Source organism: Myxocyprinus asiaticus, chromosome 41 (assembly GCF_019703515.2).
Source record: "Myxocyprinus asiaticus isolate MX2 ecotype Aquarium Trade chromosome 41, UBuf_Myxa_2, whole genome shotgun sequence".
In the NCBI taxonomy this organism is placed as follows: Eukaryota; Metazoa; Chordata; class Actinopteri; order Cypriniformes; family Catostomidae; genus Myxocyprinus; species Myxocyprinus asiaticus.
The window spans coordinates 15,712,595-15,729,116 of record NC_059384.1 but is presented as its reverse complement, the minus strand read 5'-3'; the positions used below and the strand labels follow the sequence as shown (position 1 = coordinate 15,729,116).

The 16,522-nt window shown below is 37.2% G+C and overlaps 3 protein-coding genes across 3 annotated transcripts; all 3 read right to left on the bottom strand.

The window, feature by feature from the left end:
* Window positions 1-1,694: 1,694 nt before the first annotated feature.
* On the bottom strand, window positions 1,695-3,483 carry LOC127432085 (complement C1q and tumor necrosis factor-related protein 9-like). The gene is made up of 3 exons (XM_051682888.1): window positions 3,185-3,483; window positions 2,844-2,906; window positions 1,695-2,655 (listed from the first exon to the last, which is right to left on the bottom strand). Exons 1-3 carry the CDS (start codon window positions 3,369-3,371, stop codon window positions 1,886-1,888), a joined length of 1,020 nt encoding a protein of 339 aa, XP_051538848.1. The 5' UTR covers window positions 3,372-3,483; the 3' UTR covers window positions 1,695-1,885.
* A 1,742-nt stretch (window positions 3,484-5,225) lies between these two features.
* Window positions 5,226-9,250, bottom strand: LOC127432094 (transgelin-3-like). The gene is made up of 5 exons (XM_051682896.1): window positions 9,150-9,250; window positions 8,436-8,650; window positions 8,122-8,296; window positions 6,118-6,220; window positions 5,226-5,988 (listed from the first exon to the last, which is right to left on the bottom strand). The coding sequence occupies exons 2-5, from the start codon at window positions 8,613-8,615 to the stop codon at window positions 5,847-5,849; spliced, it is 600 nt and encodes a 199-aa protein (XP_051538856.1). The 5' UTR covers window positions 8,616-8,650; window positions 9,150-9,250; the 3' UTR covers window positions 5,226-5,846.
* A 1,958-nt stretch (window positions 9,251-11,208) lies between these two features.
* LOC127432087 (palmitoyl-protein thioesterase ABHD10, mitochondrial-like) lies at window positions 11,209-14,942 on the bottom strand. Its single transcript, XM_051682890.1, has 5 exons — window positions 14,843-14,942; window positions 14,134-14,317; window positions 13,143-13,254; window positions 12,074-12,211; window positions 11,209-11,911 (listed from the first exon to the last, which is right to left on the bottom strand). The coding sequence occupies exons 1-5, from the start codon at window positions 14,934-14,936 to the stop codon at window positions 11,570-11,572; spliced, it is 870 nt and encodes a 289-aa protein (XP_051538850.1). The 5' UTR covers window positions 14,937-14,942; the 3' UTR covers window positions 11,209-11,569.
* Between the last annotated feature and the right edge of the window lie 1,580 nt (window positions 14,943-16,522).

Sequence of the window (16,522 nt, the reverse complement as noted above, 5' to 3'; positions counted from 1 at the left end):
GTTTTATCCTTTGCCCAAAAAATAAACTGCAAAAAGTGAAAACATTTGTTACCTCAAAGGAATATTCGGGGTTCAATACAAATCAAGCTCAATCGACAGCATTTGTTGCATAATGTTGATTACCACAAAAATTAATTTCTACTCGTCTCTCATTTTCAAAAATCTGGGTCCCAGTGAGGCACTTACAATGGAAGTGAATGGGACCAATCTGTATAGGTTAAAATACTAGCCATAAGATGTAAACAATATGTGCGTAAATATGATTTTAGTGTGATAAAATCACATACTAACCTTTTCTGTGTAAAGTTATAGCCAGTTTTACAACTTTGTTGCCATGATGACATAACGCTGTAAACTCTGTAATCCTGGTAAACGACTATTTAAATAACTTTACAGCTCAAATAGTACACAAGTTTTAACAGAAGAATTAATGTGCTTTAATAAAATTACAAGCTTCACATTTCTACCTTTAAACCCTCCAAAAATTGTCCCCATTCACTTCCATTGTAAGTGTCTCACTGTAACCTCCTTTTTTTTTTCTTTTTTTTTTTTGGTAATTAACATTCTGCCACAAACGCACTCAATTGAGCTTAACTTGTACTGAACCAGGAATATTCTTTTAAGGAGCTATTTCTGATCTTATTCAAAGATTAGGGAACAACTGGGCTTAAGCCTCAAAAGATTTGTATTTTATTTTCTCCCAAAACACCAAATAGAAACAAAAAAATACCACAGCACTGTCCAGAGGTAATTTTATATAATATTTAATAACTTTTATAATGTTGCAAATTTATATAGCTGATAAGAATCCCTGAAATTATCATATCTATTTTGAGACAAAATACTTATTTATCATTGTCATTTGTGTTCAAGGTGATAAAATTAAAAGATTTTTTTAATAACTGTTCAATAAGTGAAAGGATAGTATTTGGGGTGAAAATCCCCTGTTGCAGGGGCTATAAAACACATTGTTTTTCTTAAGTGGGGCGAATAGATTGGTTCTGAAAATTGTTCAAAGTGGGCTCACATTGACTGATCCAATCACAATGGAGATTAATTTGTTTAGAATACTTGAGAGGTTTTGAAATGCAAAATGTGACTGAAAGTAACAGGAAATGGTAAACCCTTTTCTGAATTGGTTATTTTGAACAAGTATTATCTTTATTTGTTACTCAAAAAAATTATCTTGATGTCCCAAAAGTATTTGCATTGTTTTGCCCTATAACTATTGCACCATATCTACACTCTACCAATAAAACCCCCTGGTGGCCTTTTACCCTAAGTGTGGGACACAACATGACCCCCTCCCCACCTTTAAAACAAACAAACAAACACACACAAAAATAATTCTTATCAAAGCAACCTTCCGTTATTATTTATTTTCACACAAATTATGTTGCTCCATCAATATTCAATAAAAAGACATTTATTTTTTCAGTCATCATACACTTTGTGACCAGAAAAAATTTCCTTAAGGAGTGCCTTTAGCCCCGTTGTACCATACTTTTTGGTGTAACCTAATGTAGTCAGGTGGATCCAGTCTTTATTAAATTATTAAATATAAATTTTTGGACAAAACTATGCAGTTAATCTAGATGTCACCACAATAAGCACATTTTGAGGTTACCTGGAAAAAAAACAAACACAGAAATGCATGGAAAATATTCTTAAAAGATGAGCCAATAATGCACAAATATGGGTTATCTTGTAAGTTTAATTGAAAATGATGGTGATATTATAGCAAATCTGTCAAAAGAAGAAAATCAACACAAAAACAAGTATTGCATGTGAGACCATTTAGTGGATTTAAAATATTTAATTTTAAAGTACATGTGCACATGCTATCCATCATCAGTTGAACAAAGGGCTCTTCAGGGTAGATAATTTAGGCTGCAAAGAGGAGAAATCCAGAAAAAACAGTGTCATCATCTTCATCTGCATAAAGCCCGTTAAATAGCTCTCCGTCAGCCACTTGTAGCCACACCTTGTCTCCCACCTCCAGGTCTAGGACCGCTCCCCCTGCCGCCTGGTCCTCGCCACTTTGGTAGTTGTCCATGGTGTGGATCATTCGCTGACCATTCTTTACCAGTGCCACTTTAACATTGCGAGAGTAGACAGTGATATGATAGGTGAAATAATAGGCTCCACTGATGGCACAGGTGAAGCGGCCGGTCTGAGGGTCATAGTGACCCTGGCGGTTATAGAGGATTTTATCAAAACGAATTGGTGTGTTAGCAGGAGGTATTTTAGAGGTTTCACTCAGTCCAGCTGAGAAAGCACTTTTTGGTATCTCAGGCATGTCACCTTTTGGACCTTGTTCTCCAATGTTGCCTTTTGACCCTTTCTCACCGCGCAAACCAATGCTGCCTTTGATACCTTGATTGCCAAGATCACCCTTTGGGCCTGGTCGTCCTAGAGGCCCCAAAGGGCCCTGTAAGCCCTTCTCTCCTTTAAAGCCAATGTCTCCTTTTGGTCCTTCAGGACCTTCAGGGCCTACCTCCCCTTTGATGCCCTGTGGTCCTTGCAGACCTATTTCTCCCTTCTGGCCTTTCAAACCTAGTGGCCCTGGGAAGCCTTGGGGTCCCATTTTGCCTGGTGGGCCCCTGTCACCATTATCTCCACGCCGCCCTTTCATACCACCCATGCCAGCAATACCTGCAAAGGACCAACCATTCCTTTGTTATAATAGCAATAGCCATTTGAAATTTAAAAATGCTAAAAAAAAACTAATCTATTAAACTAAAGTGAATTCTGTCCATACTCCAAGAAACATGAGGGTTGAAAAACAACAGATCAAATAAGATAAGGACCAAGAAAAGGAAACAAAGAAATCAACATTTTACCAGGTTCTCCTTTATCTCCTTTTGGTCCATGTTTACCAGCTTCCCCGCAGGTTCCTATGTCCCCTTTATAAAGCAACAAAGCCGTTGAAAGCCTTATACAGCATTTTGTGCTATGTATGTATTTTATGAAACACTGTTATTGCATGTGAGGTTTCAAAACTATTAATCTGATAAACATGCTACTGTCTTAAGTGTGACGGACTTTAACATTGAATATCATATGGCATTACAAACACGGTTGTACAATTTTTCAGTTTAAGTTTTGTCACTCTCTGACCTTACTAGCTTAGTTCAAAGGTGACTGATTAACTGGAGTCAAAACATATTTGCTTTTTTCTTACCTCTATCTCCTTTGTCCCCCTTGGCCCCATCTCTGCCATCACGACCTGGCATTCCATTGTGTCCTGGGTCTCCTGGGATTCCGGGGTGACCCCACATACAGCCGTCTTTCTTTTCAGAAACTTCCTGCTCTGCAGCATTGACCAACAGGACTAGAAAAAGCATAAAAATCTGTCTGGGAAAGAGCATGGTTCTCTCAACCACCTCTGCAGCAGACAAATGTCCAAAAAACTGTGATTAAAAACTGTGTTGGCTAAATGTGCACAAAGATTTGAAGATTTTGTCATTCCAATAACATCACTGTGCAAAACTGTTACTTCATTGGCCAGAAAGTCATTGTCAAGATTACTTATTTTCCCCAACTTCGTTACACATCACCTGTGTCCTCTATTGTAATGCCTCTTTGCATTTTAGTTTAGATAATAATAAACCTGAAACCTAGCATAGAGTTTTACAAATTGGGCATGCAAAAGCCATTTATTCTTTACCAGTGTGGAGTAAAGTTAATATTATTTTGAAGATGTCAATCTGTCACTTCCATAAGGGCTTTAGGATGTTTGGTGACCAGTAAAGCGAGAATAACACTGAGCATCTTGTGTTTTAATTTGCCTTGTTTGATTTGGTTGCTTTAGAAACATTATCGGGCAGTCATAAAGTCAGTCTAAAGAGCAATGTGTCATTAACTGCTGTACACATAAGGTCCCAGCACCTCATGCGTGTGAATTCATCTTGAATAATTTTCCACTTCGGTGACATTGCAAGTGCAATCAAAGGCATCTCAATGCTGAACCTTATAATGCTCTTCCATACGCCTTTATACTTCTGAAATATTTCAATTCATTGTGCAAGTGTATCTAGCCTCCTCTCTTTAAGAAATATTTCAGGTTCAATACAAGTTAAGCTCAATCAACAGCATTTGTGGCATAATATTGATTACCACAAAAATTTATTTTTTGACTTGCCACTCCTTTTCTCCAAAAAAAAAAAGAAAAAAAAAAAATCTGCATTCCAGTGAGGCACTTACAATAGAAGTGAATGGGGCCAATCTGTAAATGCTAAAATACTCACTGTTTCAAAAGTATAGCCACAAGACAAACAATATGTGTTAACATGATTTTAGTGTGATACAGTTGCTTACTAACCTTTTCTGTGTTATCACCAATTTTACAACTTTGTAAATGTCAGAAATCGCTTAAGAGTTTTAAAGGAAGAATTAATGTAAGTGCTTTTATAAAATTATAAGTTTCACATTTCTGTCTTTAGACTCTCCAAAAATTGGCCCCATTCACTTCCATTGTAAGTGCCTCACTTTAACTTGTATTTTTGCCTTTTTTAAAGAAAAGGACAGATGAGTCATAATTATTTTTTGTGGTAATGCTGCAAATGCTTTTGATTGAGCTTAACTTGTATTGAACCTGAAATATTCCTTTAAAAATAAGGTTTTAATGAAGAATCAAAATGGTTCTTCAGCTTAATGCCATAAATAACCTTTTTATGTTCCAGAAATAACTTTCTATTTAGTATGTAGGGTACAACAGAGGGAAAGGAAAGTTAGCTTTTTTTCAGGTCACAAAATGTAACAAGATTGAAAAATTTAAATTCTTTTTATTGAATATTGATGGAGCAACATAATTTGTGTGAAAAGAAATAATAACTGAAGTTTCTTTGGATATAATTCAGTCTTTAAAAGGTGGTGAGGGAGTAAGCACTGTCCTGTAGACAGTGGCGGATTTTGGCATGGGCGACATGGGCAGTTGCCCAGGGCGGCATCTTGTGTGTGTGTGTGTGTGTGTGTGTGTGTGTGTGTGTGGGGGGGGGGGGGGCGGCACGAGGGGGCGGCAAATCAAATAAAAGCAGCCTTTAGCTCGTTGTACCTTACTAGTGCTTTATAACCAACTCACATACAGTGACAAATGATTTTTGATAAGAGGAGAGTTCTTTGCTGAACCTAAGGTGTTGCAAGAAAGTTGTTGGTTTAAGTTTTTAAGAGTGTGATAATGAATAATCTTGCACAGTATTTTTTAAGCTAAGAATTCTACATTTTATTTCAATGAAAACAGCTGTTAATTTATTAAACATTTATTAAATATTTCCACTGTACATGACCACCAAAACAAAGAATCTGCATAGAGTACATTTTGTTAGTATGTGCACTGACATCCTTCATTAATTTTAGGCCATTGAAACAGCAAAAAAACAAAAAAAAGCAACAACAAAAAAAAAAGAACCTGATGACAGCTGATTAGTGTACACTCAAACACTGTGTTAACTAGTAAAAAGTTGCAGCTGTTTGCTGTCTGTTATTTGTTTTTTTGACATACTGTTTGGACTTAAGTTATTTGGCTAGATAACATTTTAAGAATTACTAATCGCTATTAGCACACATTTACAAATAAATAATTTCATCTTATTACAAGTTGAGCAAACCAAAAATAAAATAGATATATCTAGCATGCTTATACCTTATTTAATTTTAAAATGGAATGAGAGAACATTCTCATAACCTCTATACTTTAGTTTCAGATGTTACTTAGACTACCCTTCTTCATCAAATAGACTTTACCATCAAGGACTGAGAAGGAACACTGCATGGTGTGGGCTGGGGTTAGGAGGTTTTAACATCTTCTAGCTGTTTTAGGCACGTTTTTGGGCAATGGCATAGTTTTACATAATCTGGCGATGCATGCCATAACCAGTCATGCCAGATTGAGATGCCCCACGGTTACTGCCCATCTGCAAGCCAATCAGATTCTGACCCTGGCGCAACTGCTCCTCAGAAAACTCTCGCCGGTTGCTTTGAGACTTCCTGCGGCACAAGATCAAAAAGGATTCAGAACTCACATGGCACTGAGACACAACAAAGTCCATTCACAAGTCCAACCAGACAGAACTTAACACAGCACTATGAACTGGCAGCACTCATTGTCTTGCTCACCTGTGAAACCAGTCTCGGCTCCCTCTGAAATGTCCATCGTCTTTGGTGAGAGCCACGCTACCCAAGGCCATTAGAGTTCTCTGGACAGCAGCCATGTCTTTTCCTTTAAACAAGGGAACCAACAAACCCTGAAGTGAGTGCATACTACATCATCCAAGAAACTATAAAAGCATTGCAAACCTGGCTTATTATGCATTATATGATAAAATCCAGATGCATATAAAACAATTGAAACATATTGATATCTTAAAGCTGATGTAACTTTTTCAGTGTTAAAATACTTCTATCCCAGTTTAACATGCAGATACAACAGTAAGCCATTCATAGATTAATTTTCTCGAAAACTGTAAACACTGTGTCTTTGTGGCACTATAAAAATTCCTGTGTTTGTTTTGAGTGACCTGCTTAGACCTGCCCCAACAACGTTACTCAACCAATGGCATGAACTCGGGGTGGGACTAAAGTTAACGAGGTCGATGTGAAAATGGATTTGAGGCTGTATCTCAGCAATTCAGTCTTTGCATTCCTTGGGTCATGAGGATTTCAACTATATGCTATATAAGCCATATAACCTCTCCGGCATTTTGAATTTTAGGAAAAAGTAATGCATATTTTAAACGCTTTGTCCGATTTAAATGAAAATTGGAAGGGGTCTTCAATATCATGTCCTGAGGGTACCTGGGCAGTTTGGAGACAGCGCCACATAGTGGTCAAAATGCTTAGTCAATTTAAACAAAATAATTGATGTATCATTGCTTCTTTAATTTAAATCTTCTGAAATAAGACTAAAAATGAGAAATTAAATAAGATACATTTCTAAATGTATTTATTAAATAATTTTTTATTTAAAATCTGCTGACTCTCAGCTTGTTATGTCTTTTTAGCACCAGTGCAATGAGTGGCTGTGTAGTGTAGTGGTCAGTTCACTGTATCTGCAAGCCACTGAGGTTAAAAGGGTCCCTAGTCATAACTGAACTCTGGGCAGATTGTAAACTACAAAGAAGTTGCTTGGTCAATTTAAACAAAACTTTTAATGTATAATTGCTTCCTTATTCTATGTCTTCAGAAAATAGCAGTGATCAATTATATATATATATATATATATATATTATTCAATACCTTCTGCTCTTAGCTTGGAATGCCTCTTTGGCACTTTTGAGTTGTGTCAGTTCCATGGACAAGTGGTTAACCCATTGATGTACAGGTCAAAAGTTTGTGAGTTTGAGTCCAGCAAAGAGCAGTTTCAAAAATTTTACTTCTGTGGATCTCTGAGTCTACATATTGTGCTTACCACAATGCAGACTGTACTTTAATTCCTGCTTCAACAAAAAAACAAGGCTTTAACAATATTTTCTCAGTAATAGTTGTATACTCTCAACCTAGAATGTCCCGTTGATGTCAGTCAGATTTGTCAATTGTGTAGCACAGTGGTTAGAGCACTTGGCTTTAGTTTAAAGTACTGAGTGAACCTCAGTTCGATACTACCCTCAGTTTATATAAATGTTGTGATTCTTTTGTGCCGAGCTCTTTGCATTGTGCTTGATGAATTGCTTTAGGGCTTGGCCCTGATCATTGCTGCTTGCAGTCCATTCAGTGGCGCTGGTGTCGCAGTAATTATATACTTCAGCTTTAACGGTATGACGGTATATCTGACAGCCTAAGTCACCATTCACTTTCATTACATCTTTTTTCTATACAGCAAAAGTAAATAGTGACTGAGGCTGTTAGTGCCTAACATTCTGCCTAACATTGTGTTCCAAGAGGAACGACATAAGTGTAAGTAAATGACACCAAAATTTTACATTTTGGGTGAACTACACCTTTAATGTCCTGCTGTTGAGTGTTTGCTTTTATAAGCAACAAGCTAGTTAAATCCAAAAAGTTCTGCTCCAGAACTAATAAATTTTTTTTTACAATGTAGCGCAGGCCGTTATAAGGCCTATTAAGTTGCATATGCAGTTTTAAGGAACCACCTTAAACCACCTTGTGCTGTTGTTACTGTACCTTCCCATAAGTCCACTGTTTGAAAAATATCTGTGGTGATTACACCATAGGTTTCAGCTGCCTGAAGGAACTGGGAGATCTTTTCCATCTGCTTAAAGGCCATCTGAGTCTCTGGGATCTTCTTAATAGGCTCCTTACCACGTGGATACAAACTATTAATGAGGCTACAGAGGATCTGCAGACACAGACGATAAAGAAATGGAAAGTAGAAAGATAAAGATAAATTAATGACTTAAAGAAAGAAAGATGTTGGTGTGTTATTGTCAAACTGGAATTCATCCAGAAGTGGAACCCCATTAGATGTGGTAACTCACAGTGCCATCAATGAGCCACTTTTGAAAGTTTAGTTTCCCAGGCTGTGGTCTCTCGATGTTTCCTCCACACTGTGCGATAATCCAGTCCACCAGCAGAGACTCCAACTCAGAGTCATACTTCTGCTCAATCTTCTCCTGCACCTCACGGCTCAGTCCATAACTGGGACCTCTGTTTGCCATGGTCAGTTAAATTACTAGAAGTTCCCTCAGTAGACCTATAGAAACGAATTAAATTTACATCATAAAATATTAATGTGCAAACATCAATGTCTGTTTGTTTTGTTGTTGTTTTTGGGTTGGGGGTTCACAGTATAATGTAGTAATAGTAATATTTTGATTGTCCTCCCTGTGGTTTTATTACGTTTTTTTTTTTTTTTTGACAGATGAAGTAACCGGGGTGTGGTCCAGTTCAGTTCCAACGTGAAACGCCCAAACACGTTTCCATCTGAACGTATTGCCGAGGTTAGTCTATAATAACTTAAGAGAGCATCGCGATACCATGCATATTGAGAATTCTACATTTTTTTATAATCAAGAAGGGTATGCACATGCAGAAAAAAAAAAAATCTTGCGCAGATTTAGCAACGTTGTTTTTAACTGTCAGATTTAAACTGATCATTATTTAATCCAACTTGCAATGCAATGTAATATAATATAATATAATATAATATATATGATGCAAATCCAATAGTGATATTCACAGAGTCCACTTACCGCAAAGAGATGTGCGTCTTGTCCTCCTACGACAAAGCGAGGTGAAATCCTTCCTGTGGTCACTGCTCAGAGATGCTGAACTGAAACAACTGTGCAGTCAGTGATGGGGCGTGGCTTTCAGCGCACTGTCTGGTGAGGCGTGGCTCATAAATTTTAATTAAGCTACGTAGCTAGACGTTCGATGAAAGTTAATGTTCATGAGCTGCGTTTGGCATAGCAAGCAATCTGTTATATGGCAGGCGCAACAGAGATGGTCTCAAGAGATTACATTAACATATGCGACACTATGGTCCAGAATCATCCTATATTCCAATAAACGGGGCTGGAGTGATTTCTCCCGAGTATGTATTTTGCCTTATAATTAAAATATGATATCAAAATATTTGTATACCTCTCAACAACGTTCAAATATGTCCTTTGAATCTAGCATTATGAAAACGCGTGTAAAACGGGTTCAAAACAAAATCAAAACCAGTCTACTTTTCTCTCAGAATAGAACCAAGCCTTTTTACAATTAGATCAAGAACCATTAGTAATGCATGTAAACTCATCGGAAGACAAATGCGGTCTAATACGTAATGTACTGGAAAAACAAGTAATTTAATGGAATTTACTCAAAAGCTTAAAGGACATTGCCATAAAGGGATAGTTCACCTAAAAATGACATTTCTCTCATCATTTACTCACCCTCATGACTTCCCAGATGTGTATGACTTTCTTCTGCAGAACACAAACGAAGATTTTTAGAAGAACATCTCAGCTCTGTAGGTCCATACAATGCATGTGAATGGTGGCCAGAACTTTGAAGTTCCAAAAATCATATAAACACAGCATAAAAGTAAACCACAGGACTCCAGTGGTTAAATCCATATCTTCTGAAGCAATATGATAGGTGTGGGGGAGAAACAGATCAATCTCCACTTTCACAGTCTTTTGTTTTTGGCAATTCACATTCTTCATGCATATTCACTGGGCAGGGAGGAGAATTTATTGTAAAAACTGACTTAAATCTGTTTCTCATCCGCACCTATCATATCGCTTCTCAAGACAAAGACCACTGGAGTCGTATGGAATACTTTTATGCTGCCTTTATATTTTGGACCTTCAAAAGGAAACTTTAGGCAGAATGAGAGCATCAGTCAAGATTAACTTTCACTGTATGTTAAATAGATGCAATAAAAGTGAATGGTGACTGGGGCTGCCTACCATCTCTTTTTGTGTTCCAATTAATAAAGTTGTCTAGGTTTGAAACAAGCTGATGGTGAACCAATGGTGACAGATTTTTTTTGTGTTTTTTTTTTTTTGGGTGAACCAACCCTTAAGCAAATATAAATGGTTGAACAAATGGCAGCTGAATGATGGAAGACCAAAACATCACTTTGACAATTATATGTCTGGCAATGTTTCATTTTGATAGGCTTATGCATAAGCAACATGGTGCCGTTTTAATTTAGAGCCTTCTGACAAAGTACCCAGAAAGCACACATACATTTCGGAGATGTCTGAGTGTTTCATCTGGAAAGCATTGCATTGTAATTAACATCATATAACATCTTAAAAAGAGCAGATTTACATCCATTCGAAATCATAAAAATTTCAAAGACATCTGCTGAATGTCTTTTTGAAAGTATTGCAGATGAGCAAACGCTCTAAAAAAAAAAAAGCTTCCAGATGAAAACACACACACATTATAAAGATGTCTTGGTGAGGTACGTGTGCTATCAGGGTAGGGGCATTGGCTGACATAGAAAGGTCAGACTGGTTGTTAAACATGAGCTCAACGGTTGGGGACGAAGGGTTGAAAAGCCCCTGGCCCATTGAACACAGTCCAACACTAATTGCGTGTGTTAATCAACAACCAAGCAATTCCTGGAGCAGTGGTTCAATACTTACTCCAAACAAATAGGGAGTGCAAGGGGCAGACAGGACTGAAAGGTCAGCTTTGATATAATGTGCTCAATACTGTGCTCGTTTGGATGTTCAGGTGGGCTAATTAAATAGTACACACACCACTAACTATACATTCTTGGCCTTAAGAAACAGTGTTTAATCACGGATATGCATATAATAAACTGTTTATTGATATACTAAGGCTTTATTTCCATAAAACAGTGTGACATGAGGTAAAAAAGGCACAGGAGACCTACAGATTCCAGAACTGGCAGTAACCATTCTGCTAGACAAGCAGCAGCTTTTCAAAAGGGTTGAATGGCACAGCATTGCATTGAGTAAACATGTTAAATATATCTAAAAGAAGGCATAAGGAACAAGGGTTTTAGGGTTATTCCCTTTTTTCCTCCAACAGTTCACCCTTTCCTACATTCTTGTCATGCAAGACAAAATGGGAAGAGGGTGTTTGGCAAAATAAAGTAAGAGGATCTTAAGGCAGGTTGTCTGGTAACCCCATCATAAATCGTGGCTCACACCATGGTGGTAAGCTTGTCTATGAGGTCATCGATGGTGTAGACAATAAGCTTGATGTCATCTTTCTCAGCCATGCGGTGCTGGCCATGGCGGCGCAGAATGATGTCTACATCGGGGCTTAGAACACGTTCAGCAACTTGCATAGAGATGTGCCAGGGCACGTCCTCATCTTTCAGGCCATGAATGAGACGCACGGGGCAGGTGATAGGGATGGGGCTCTGCAGGATGCAGTGGTTCTCCGCCTCACGTAGGAAGTCCATACTCACAGTGTACATTCCTTCCTCATTACTCTTCGTGGGAATTGTCCATGCACCCTTGTCCTCACACTCTTTTCTCACCTGAATAACATATGTGAACACAGTTGTTATTAGGACTATAGGTTAATATGCTAATGTCCACGTCTAGGACCCATCTGAAACATTTCTGGACGCTTATCATTATTGTGATTATTGGATGTGACTGATATGATCTGAAAACAGATGACTGAAGTTGCATCTCACCTCTATATGAAGTGCCTTAAAGGCTGTAACAAAATAATCTGCTGCTGTGGAAATGCCCACCAACGCTTTTGTCTTCTCTGGGCGAGCCATAGCAGCCAAGAGCATCAGCCAACCACCCATACTGGAGCCAACGAGAATCTATATACAATTTTAGAACACAAGGTACTCACGGTCTCTAATACAGCATTTACAATCCCCATTGAACCCCAATGAAATTCTCTTACAAGCACTGTTCAGTGCCAAAATTAGAAATATTAGTGACCTCTAGTGGTCACATTTTTAAGTCTGGACAAGACTTCAGAATTAAAAGAATAGTTCACCCAAAAATTAAAATTCTTATTTACTCACCCTTATGCCGTTTCAAACTTATATGACTTTCTTTATTCTGCAGAACACAAACTGAGATATTTTGATGGAGATATGATGTGAATATTTCCATTCAATGCAAGTCAATGGGAACCAAACTTTCAAAAAGGACATTAAGGCAGCAAAAAGGTAATCCATACAATTTAAGATAGGAAGTGTAATCAAGCTTCAAATCATGATAGTGTCTAGGCGACTGCAGATGGCAAGATTTTTAGTGAAAAGGGTGTTAGATTTTGGTCTGTTCTCACCCAAAACCGATCATATCACTTTAAAGGACGTGGATTAAACCACTTGTGTCATATGGATTACCTTTGTGCTGCTTTTTGCGCTTGGAAGTGTTGGTCCCTTGCATTGTATGAATATATTCACATCATATCTCCATCAAAATATTGTTTGTGTTCTGTAGAAGAAAGTCCTACGAGTTTGTGACAGCATAAGGGTGAGTAAATGATGAGAGAACTATCAATTTTGGGTGAACTATTCCTTTAAGACAAAACACTGATAAGAATCATTTTAAGATAGGAAAATAATAGCACAAATATTTGAGAGTGTAGAAAACAGTTCTAACAAGAAATCTTCCACAAAAGATGCTAACACAGAAGACTGCCAATGCTTCAGCTGACCCTGATCATTGAGTCTAGTCAAGTCTACAGATATGCTAAATCTTTGTAACTGTAGTCTTATAAGACCATTTAAGTCTCACCTGGGGACCTTCAGCAAGTTCATCTAACATAAATAGGACATCTTTTTTCCAGGTTCCAATAGTGCCTTCTGCAAATACACCCTCAGAAGCTCCATGGCCAGAGTAATCAAACCTATAAATCCACATAACATTATTTGAGTTCCATGTCAACTTTCTCCTAGATGGAGTTCATTGTAAAAACTTAAAAGCTTCTCAAAGTAATAAAATAAAACATGGTGACATGTTTTGAAAATAAAAATCTATTAATACATATAATTAATAAAAAATGATATATTTAAATACAGTACTGTGCAAAAGTTATAGGCACTTGTGCAAAAGTTATAGGCACTTGTGCAAAAGTTATAGGCACTTGTGAAAAATGTTGCATAGTGAGGATGCCTTCAAAACTAAAAATCCCAGAAATCAGAATGGGTAAAATCCGAGGAGATCAGCAGTTACAGAAATACTCAAACCAGCCCATCTGGCACCAACAATCATGCCACAGTCCAAATCACTGAGATCACATTTTGTCCCCATTCTGATGGTTGATGTGAACATTAACTGAAGCTTCTGACCCATATCTGAATGATTTTATGCACTGCTGCCATACGATTGGCTGATTAGATAATCACATGTATGATTGTTGGTGCCAGAAGGGCTGGTTTGAGTATTTCTGTAACTGCTGATCTCCTGGGATTTTCACGCACAACAGTCTCTAGAATTTACTCAAAATGGTGCCAAGAACAAAAAACATCCAGTGAGCGACAGTTCTGTGGACGGAAATGCCTTGTTGATGAGAAAGGTCAACAGAGAATGGCCAGACTGGTCTACAGTAACTCAAGATAACCGCTCTGTACAATTGTGGTGAGAAGAATATCATCTCAGAATGCTATTCTGAGATGCGGGTTGGTGCTATTTTGGTGGCATGAGGGGGACCTACACAGTATTAGACAGGTGGTTTTAGTGTTGTGGCTGATCGGTGTATATCTTCTTATAGCAGACAAGCATTTACCTTAGGAAAGCATGGCCTAGTGACCTGCAGAACTCTTCCATAGCCTCTGCTTTTTGTCCACTCATGTTAGATCCATAGCCAGGCAAGAACACAACACCAGGACTCTTTCCCTTCACTCTACGATAGGCAAGCTTTGGTTGATCTGGGCGGGATATGTACTGTACTGTAGATTTTTTTCTAACTCCTGCAAATAAACACAAGCCTGTCAACAGTTTAAATGCCTTCTTTTCTTTTTTCCATTTCTTTTACTGGGAGTTTGAAAATAGATGTACAAAACAAACTACAAAAATGTAACAAAGTACTCTTTCTGCTTCATCTCAATTTTAAAAAGAAAAAGATAATTTGCTCATTTACACGTAACAAACCACTGATTTTATGGAGCACAAGACAAAAATCTTGGGGTTGGCTTCATCTTTGTATTTTAAGTTTCTGACCATAAGACGATTACATATTTTAGAGAATTGGCCCATAAAACGAGCGAAAGAATAATCAAAGATATTATTAAATTCGATGCAAATTTGCAACGCAACTTTTAAACACTCCTTTTATTCTCTTTACAGTTTGTGTGACTGAAGTTGTCTGAGCCACACTCTACTTCATACCACCACACCCCCTAAAGCTGCCCAGATTTCTAAATAAGCCTAAATTTTACGTATACAGTTAACAGCGTTAATGGTATGTACTTCGTACTTAGTTTTCTCTTACTGACCATCAAAAACCTTCGACCTGATAGTCGTTACAGCTCCACTGCCCGAATTCTGCAAAAGTCCTCTCCAACAATGCTTCAACACCACCGCTGCCATGCTGTTAATACACCCACTGAGGAAATAACGCGAGAATTTGAGAATCCTCCTAGCACGGGACTTTGCCGTGTTGCCAAGTGTACTTCACTTTATTACGTTCATTTTGTATAATAATAATAATAATAATAATAATAATAATAATAATATATATATATATATATATACACACACACACACACACACATTATGTACAGCGTTAACTACCAGTGTGATACATGTGAAGACATTCAGTTTTTATATTTTTTCTGTGAAATTTTATCTAAATATAACATAATATACAGTTTATATAATGTGAGAATTACTAGTAGTTTGAATAATTTCCTATTACTTATAACTGCTCAATACAACTTGGTGGTCAAAAGGTATGAAACCAACGTATTCTTTTTCAAATAAACATCATCTAAACATCTGTACAAATGAAGTATACAACACTGATACTTCTTTCCTATGTTTTTAAGCAAAATGTATTATTTTTACTTGCATGAACTGCCTGCCGAATGTTGACGCGTGAGTATGCTGTAAGCTGGTTCAGGATCAGATGGCTGCAGGCTAAAATGTGGACAGTCTCCACTTTCAAGCCCCATTTAGAATAATGTGTGAATGAACAAAATCTTGCGGTACTCCCTTTATGTTGTAGTGCCTTTGATTTAGTTTAGTTTTATATATATATATATATATATATATATATATATATATATATATATATATATATATATATATATATATATATGTCATATCTGTTTTGTGTGTGTGTGTGTGTGTGTATGCATGTTTGTAAACAAGATAAAAAAAAGTGTGTGTGAAAAAAATCTTATTCACAGATGTAATAAAATAAAATAAAAATAAAAATCTACATAATATCATGTGAAAAGCCACAATTGATACCCGGGTCAAAACTGAACTGCGAATGCAAAAGATGTCACCATTTTTTTAAAATGGTTATATCTCTTAAACAATTTTATTTTATTTGTTGAACAATTTTTTGAATATATGTATATTTATAGGTATGTGTTTGAGTAAAATGAACATTTTTGTTTTATTCTATAAAGTCCTGACAACATTTCTCCCAAATTCCAAATAAAAATATTGTCACTTAGAGCATTTATTTGAAGAAAATGTCAACTGGTCAAAATAACACAAAAGATGCAGTGTTTTCAGACCTCGAATACTACAAAGAAAACAAGTTCATATTCATTTTTATAAAACACAATACTAATGTTTTAACTTAGGAAGAGTTCAGAATTCAATATTTGGTGGAATAACCCTGATTTTCAATCACAGCTTTCATGAGTCTTAGCATGCTCTCTACCAGTCTTTCACATTGCTGTTGGGTGACTTTATGCCACTCCTGGCTCAAGAATTCAAGCAGTTCGGCTTTGTTTGAAGGCTTGTGGCCATCCATCTTCCTCTTGATCACATTCCAGAGGTTTTCAATGGGGTTCAGCTCTGGAGATTGGGCTGGCCATGACAGGATCTTGATCCAGTGGTCCTCCATCCACACCTTGATTGACCTGGCTGTGTGGCATGGAGCATTGTCCTGCTGGAAAAACCAATCCTCAGAGTTGGGGAACAATGTCAGAGCAGAA

Bases quoted from the DNA above. Each gene is read 5' to 3' on its own strand.
- LOC127432087 (XM_051682890.1), bottom strand. From the start codon at position 14,936: ATGGCAGCGGTGGTGTTGAAGCATTGTTGGAGAGGACTTTTGCAGAAT. The intron at 12,212-13,142 runs GTGAGACTTAAA...AATTGTATATAG, and splicing joins AACTTGCTGAAGGTCCCCAG to ATTCTCGTTGGCTCCAGTAT. The intron at 11,912-12,073 runs GTGAGATGCAAC...TATGTTATTCAG, and splicing joins TTAAGGCACTTCATATAGAG to GTGAGAAAAGAGTGTGAGGA.
- LOC127432085 (XM_051682888.1), bottom strand. From the start codon at position 3,371: ATGCTCTTTCCCAGACAGATTTTTATGCTTTTTCTAGTCCTGTTGGTC. The intron at 2,907-3,184 runs GTAAGAAAAAAG...TGCTTTATAAAG, and splicing joins GGGGGACAAAGGAGATAGAG to GGGACATAGGAACCTGCGGG. The intron at 2,656-2,843 runs GTAAAATGTTGA...GGTCCTTTGCAG, and splicing joins AGGAGATAAAGGAGAACCTG to GTATTGCTGGCATGGGTGGT.
- LOC127432094 (XM_051682896.1), bottom strand. From the start codon at position 8,615: ATGGCAAACAGAGGTCCCAGTTATGGACTGAGCCGTGAGGTGCAGGAG. The intron at 8,297-8,435 runs GTGAGTTACCAC...CTGTGTCTGCAG, and splicing joins AGTGGCTCATTGATGGCACT to ATCCTCTGTAGCCTCATTAA. The intron at 5,989-6,117 runs GTGAGCAAGACA...CTTGTGCCGCAG, and splicing joins AGCCGAGACTGGTTTCACAG to GAAGTCTCAAAGCAACCGGC.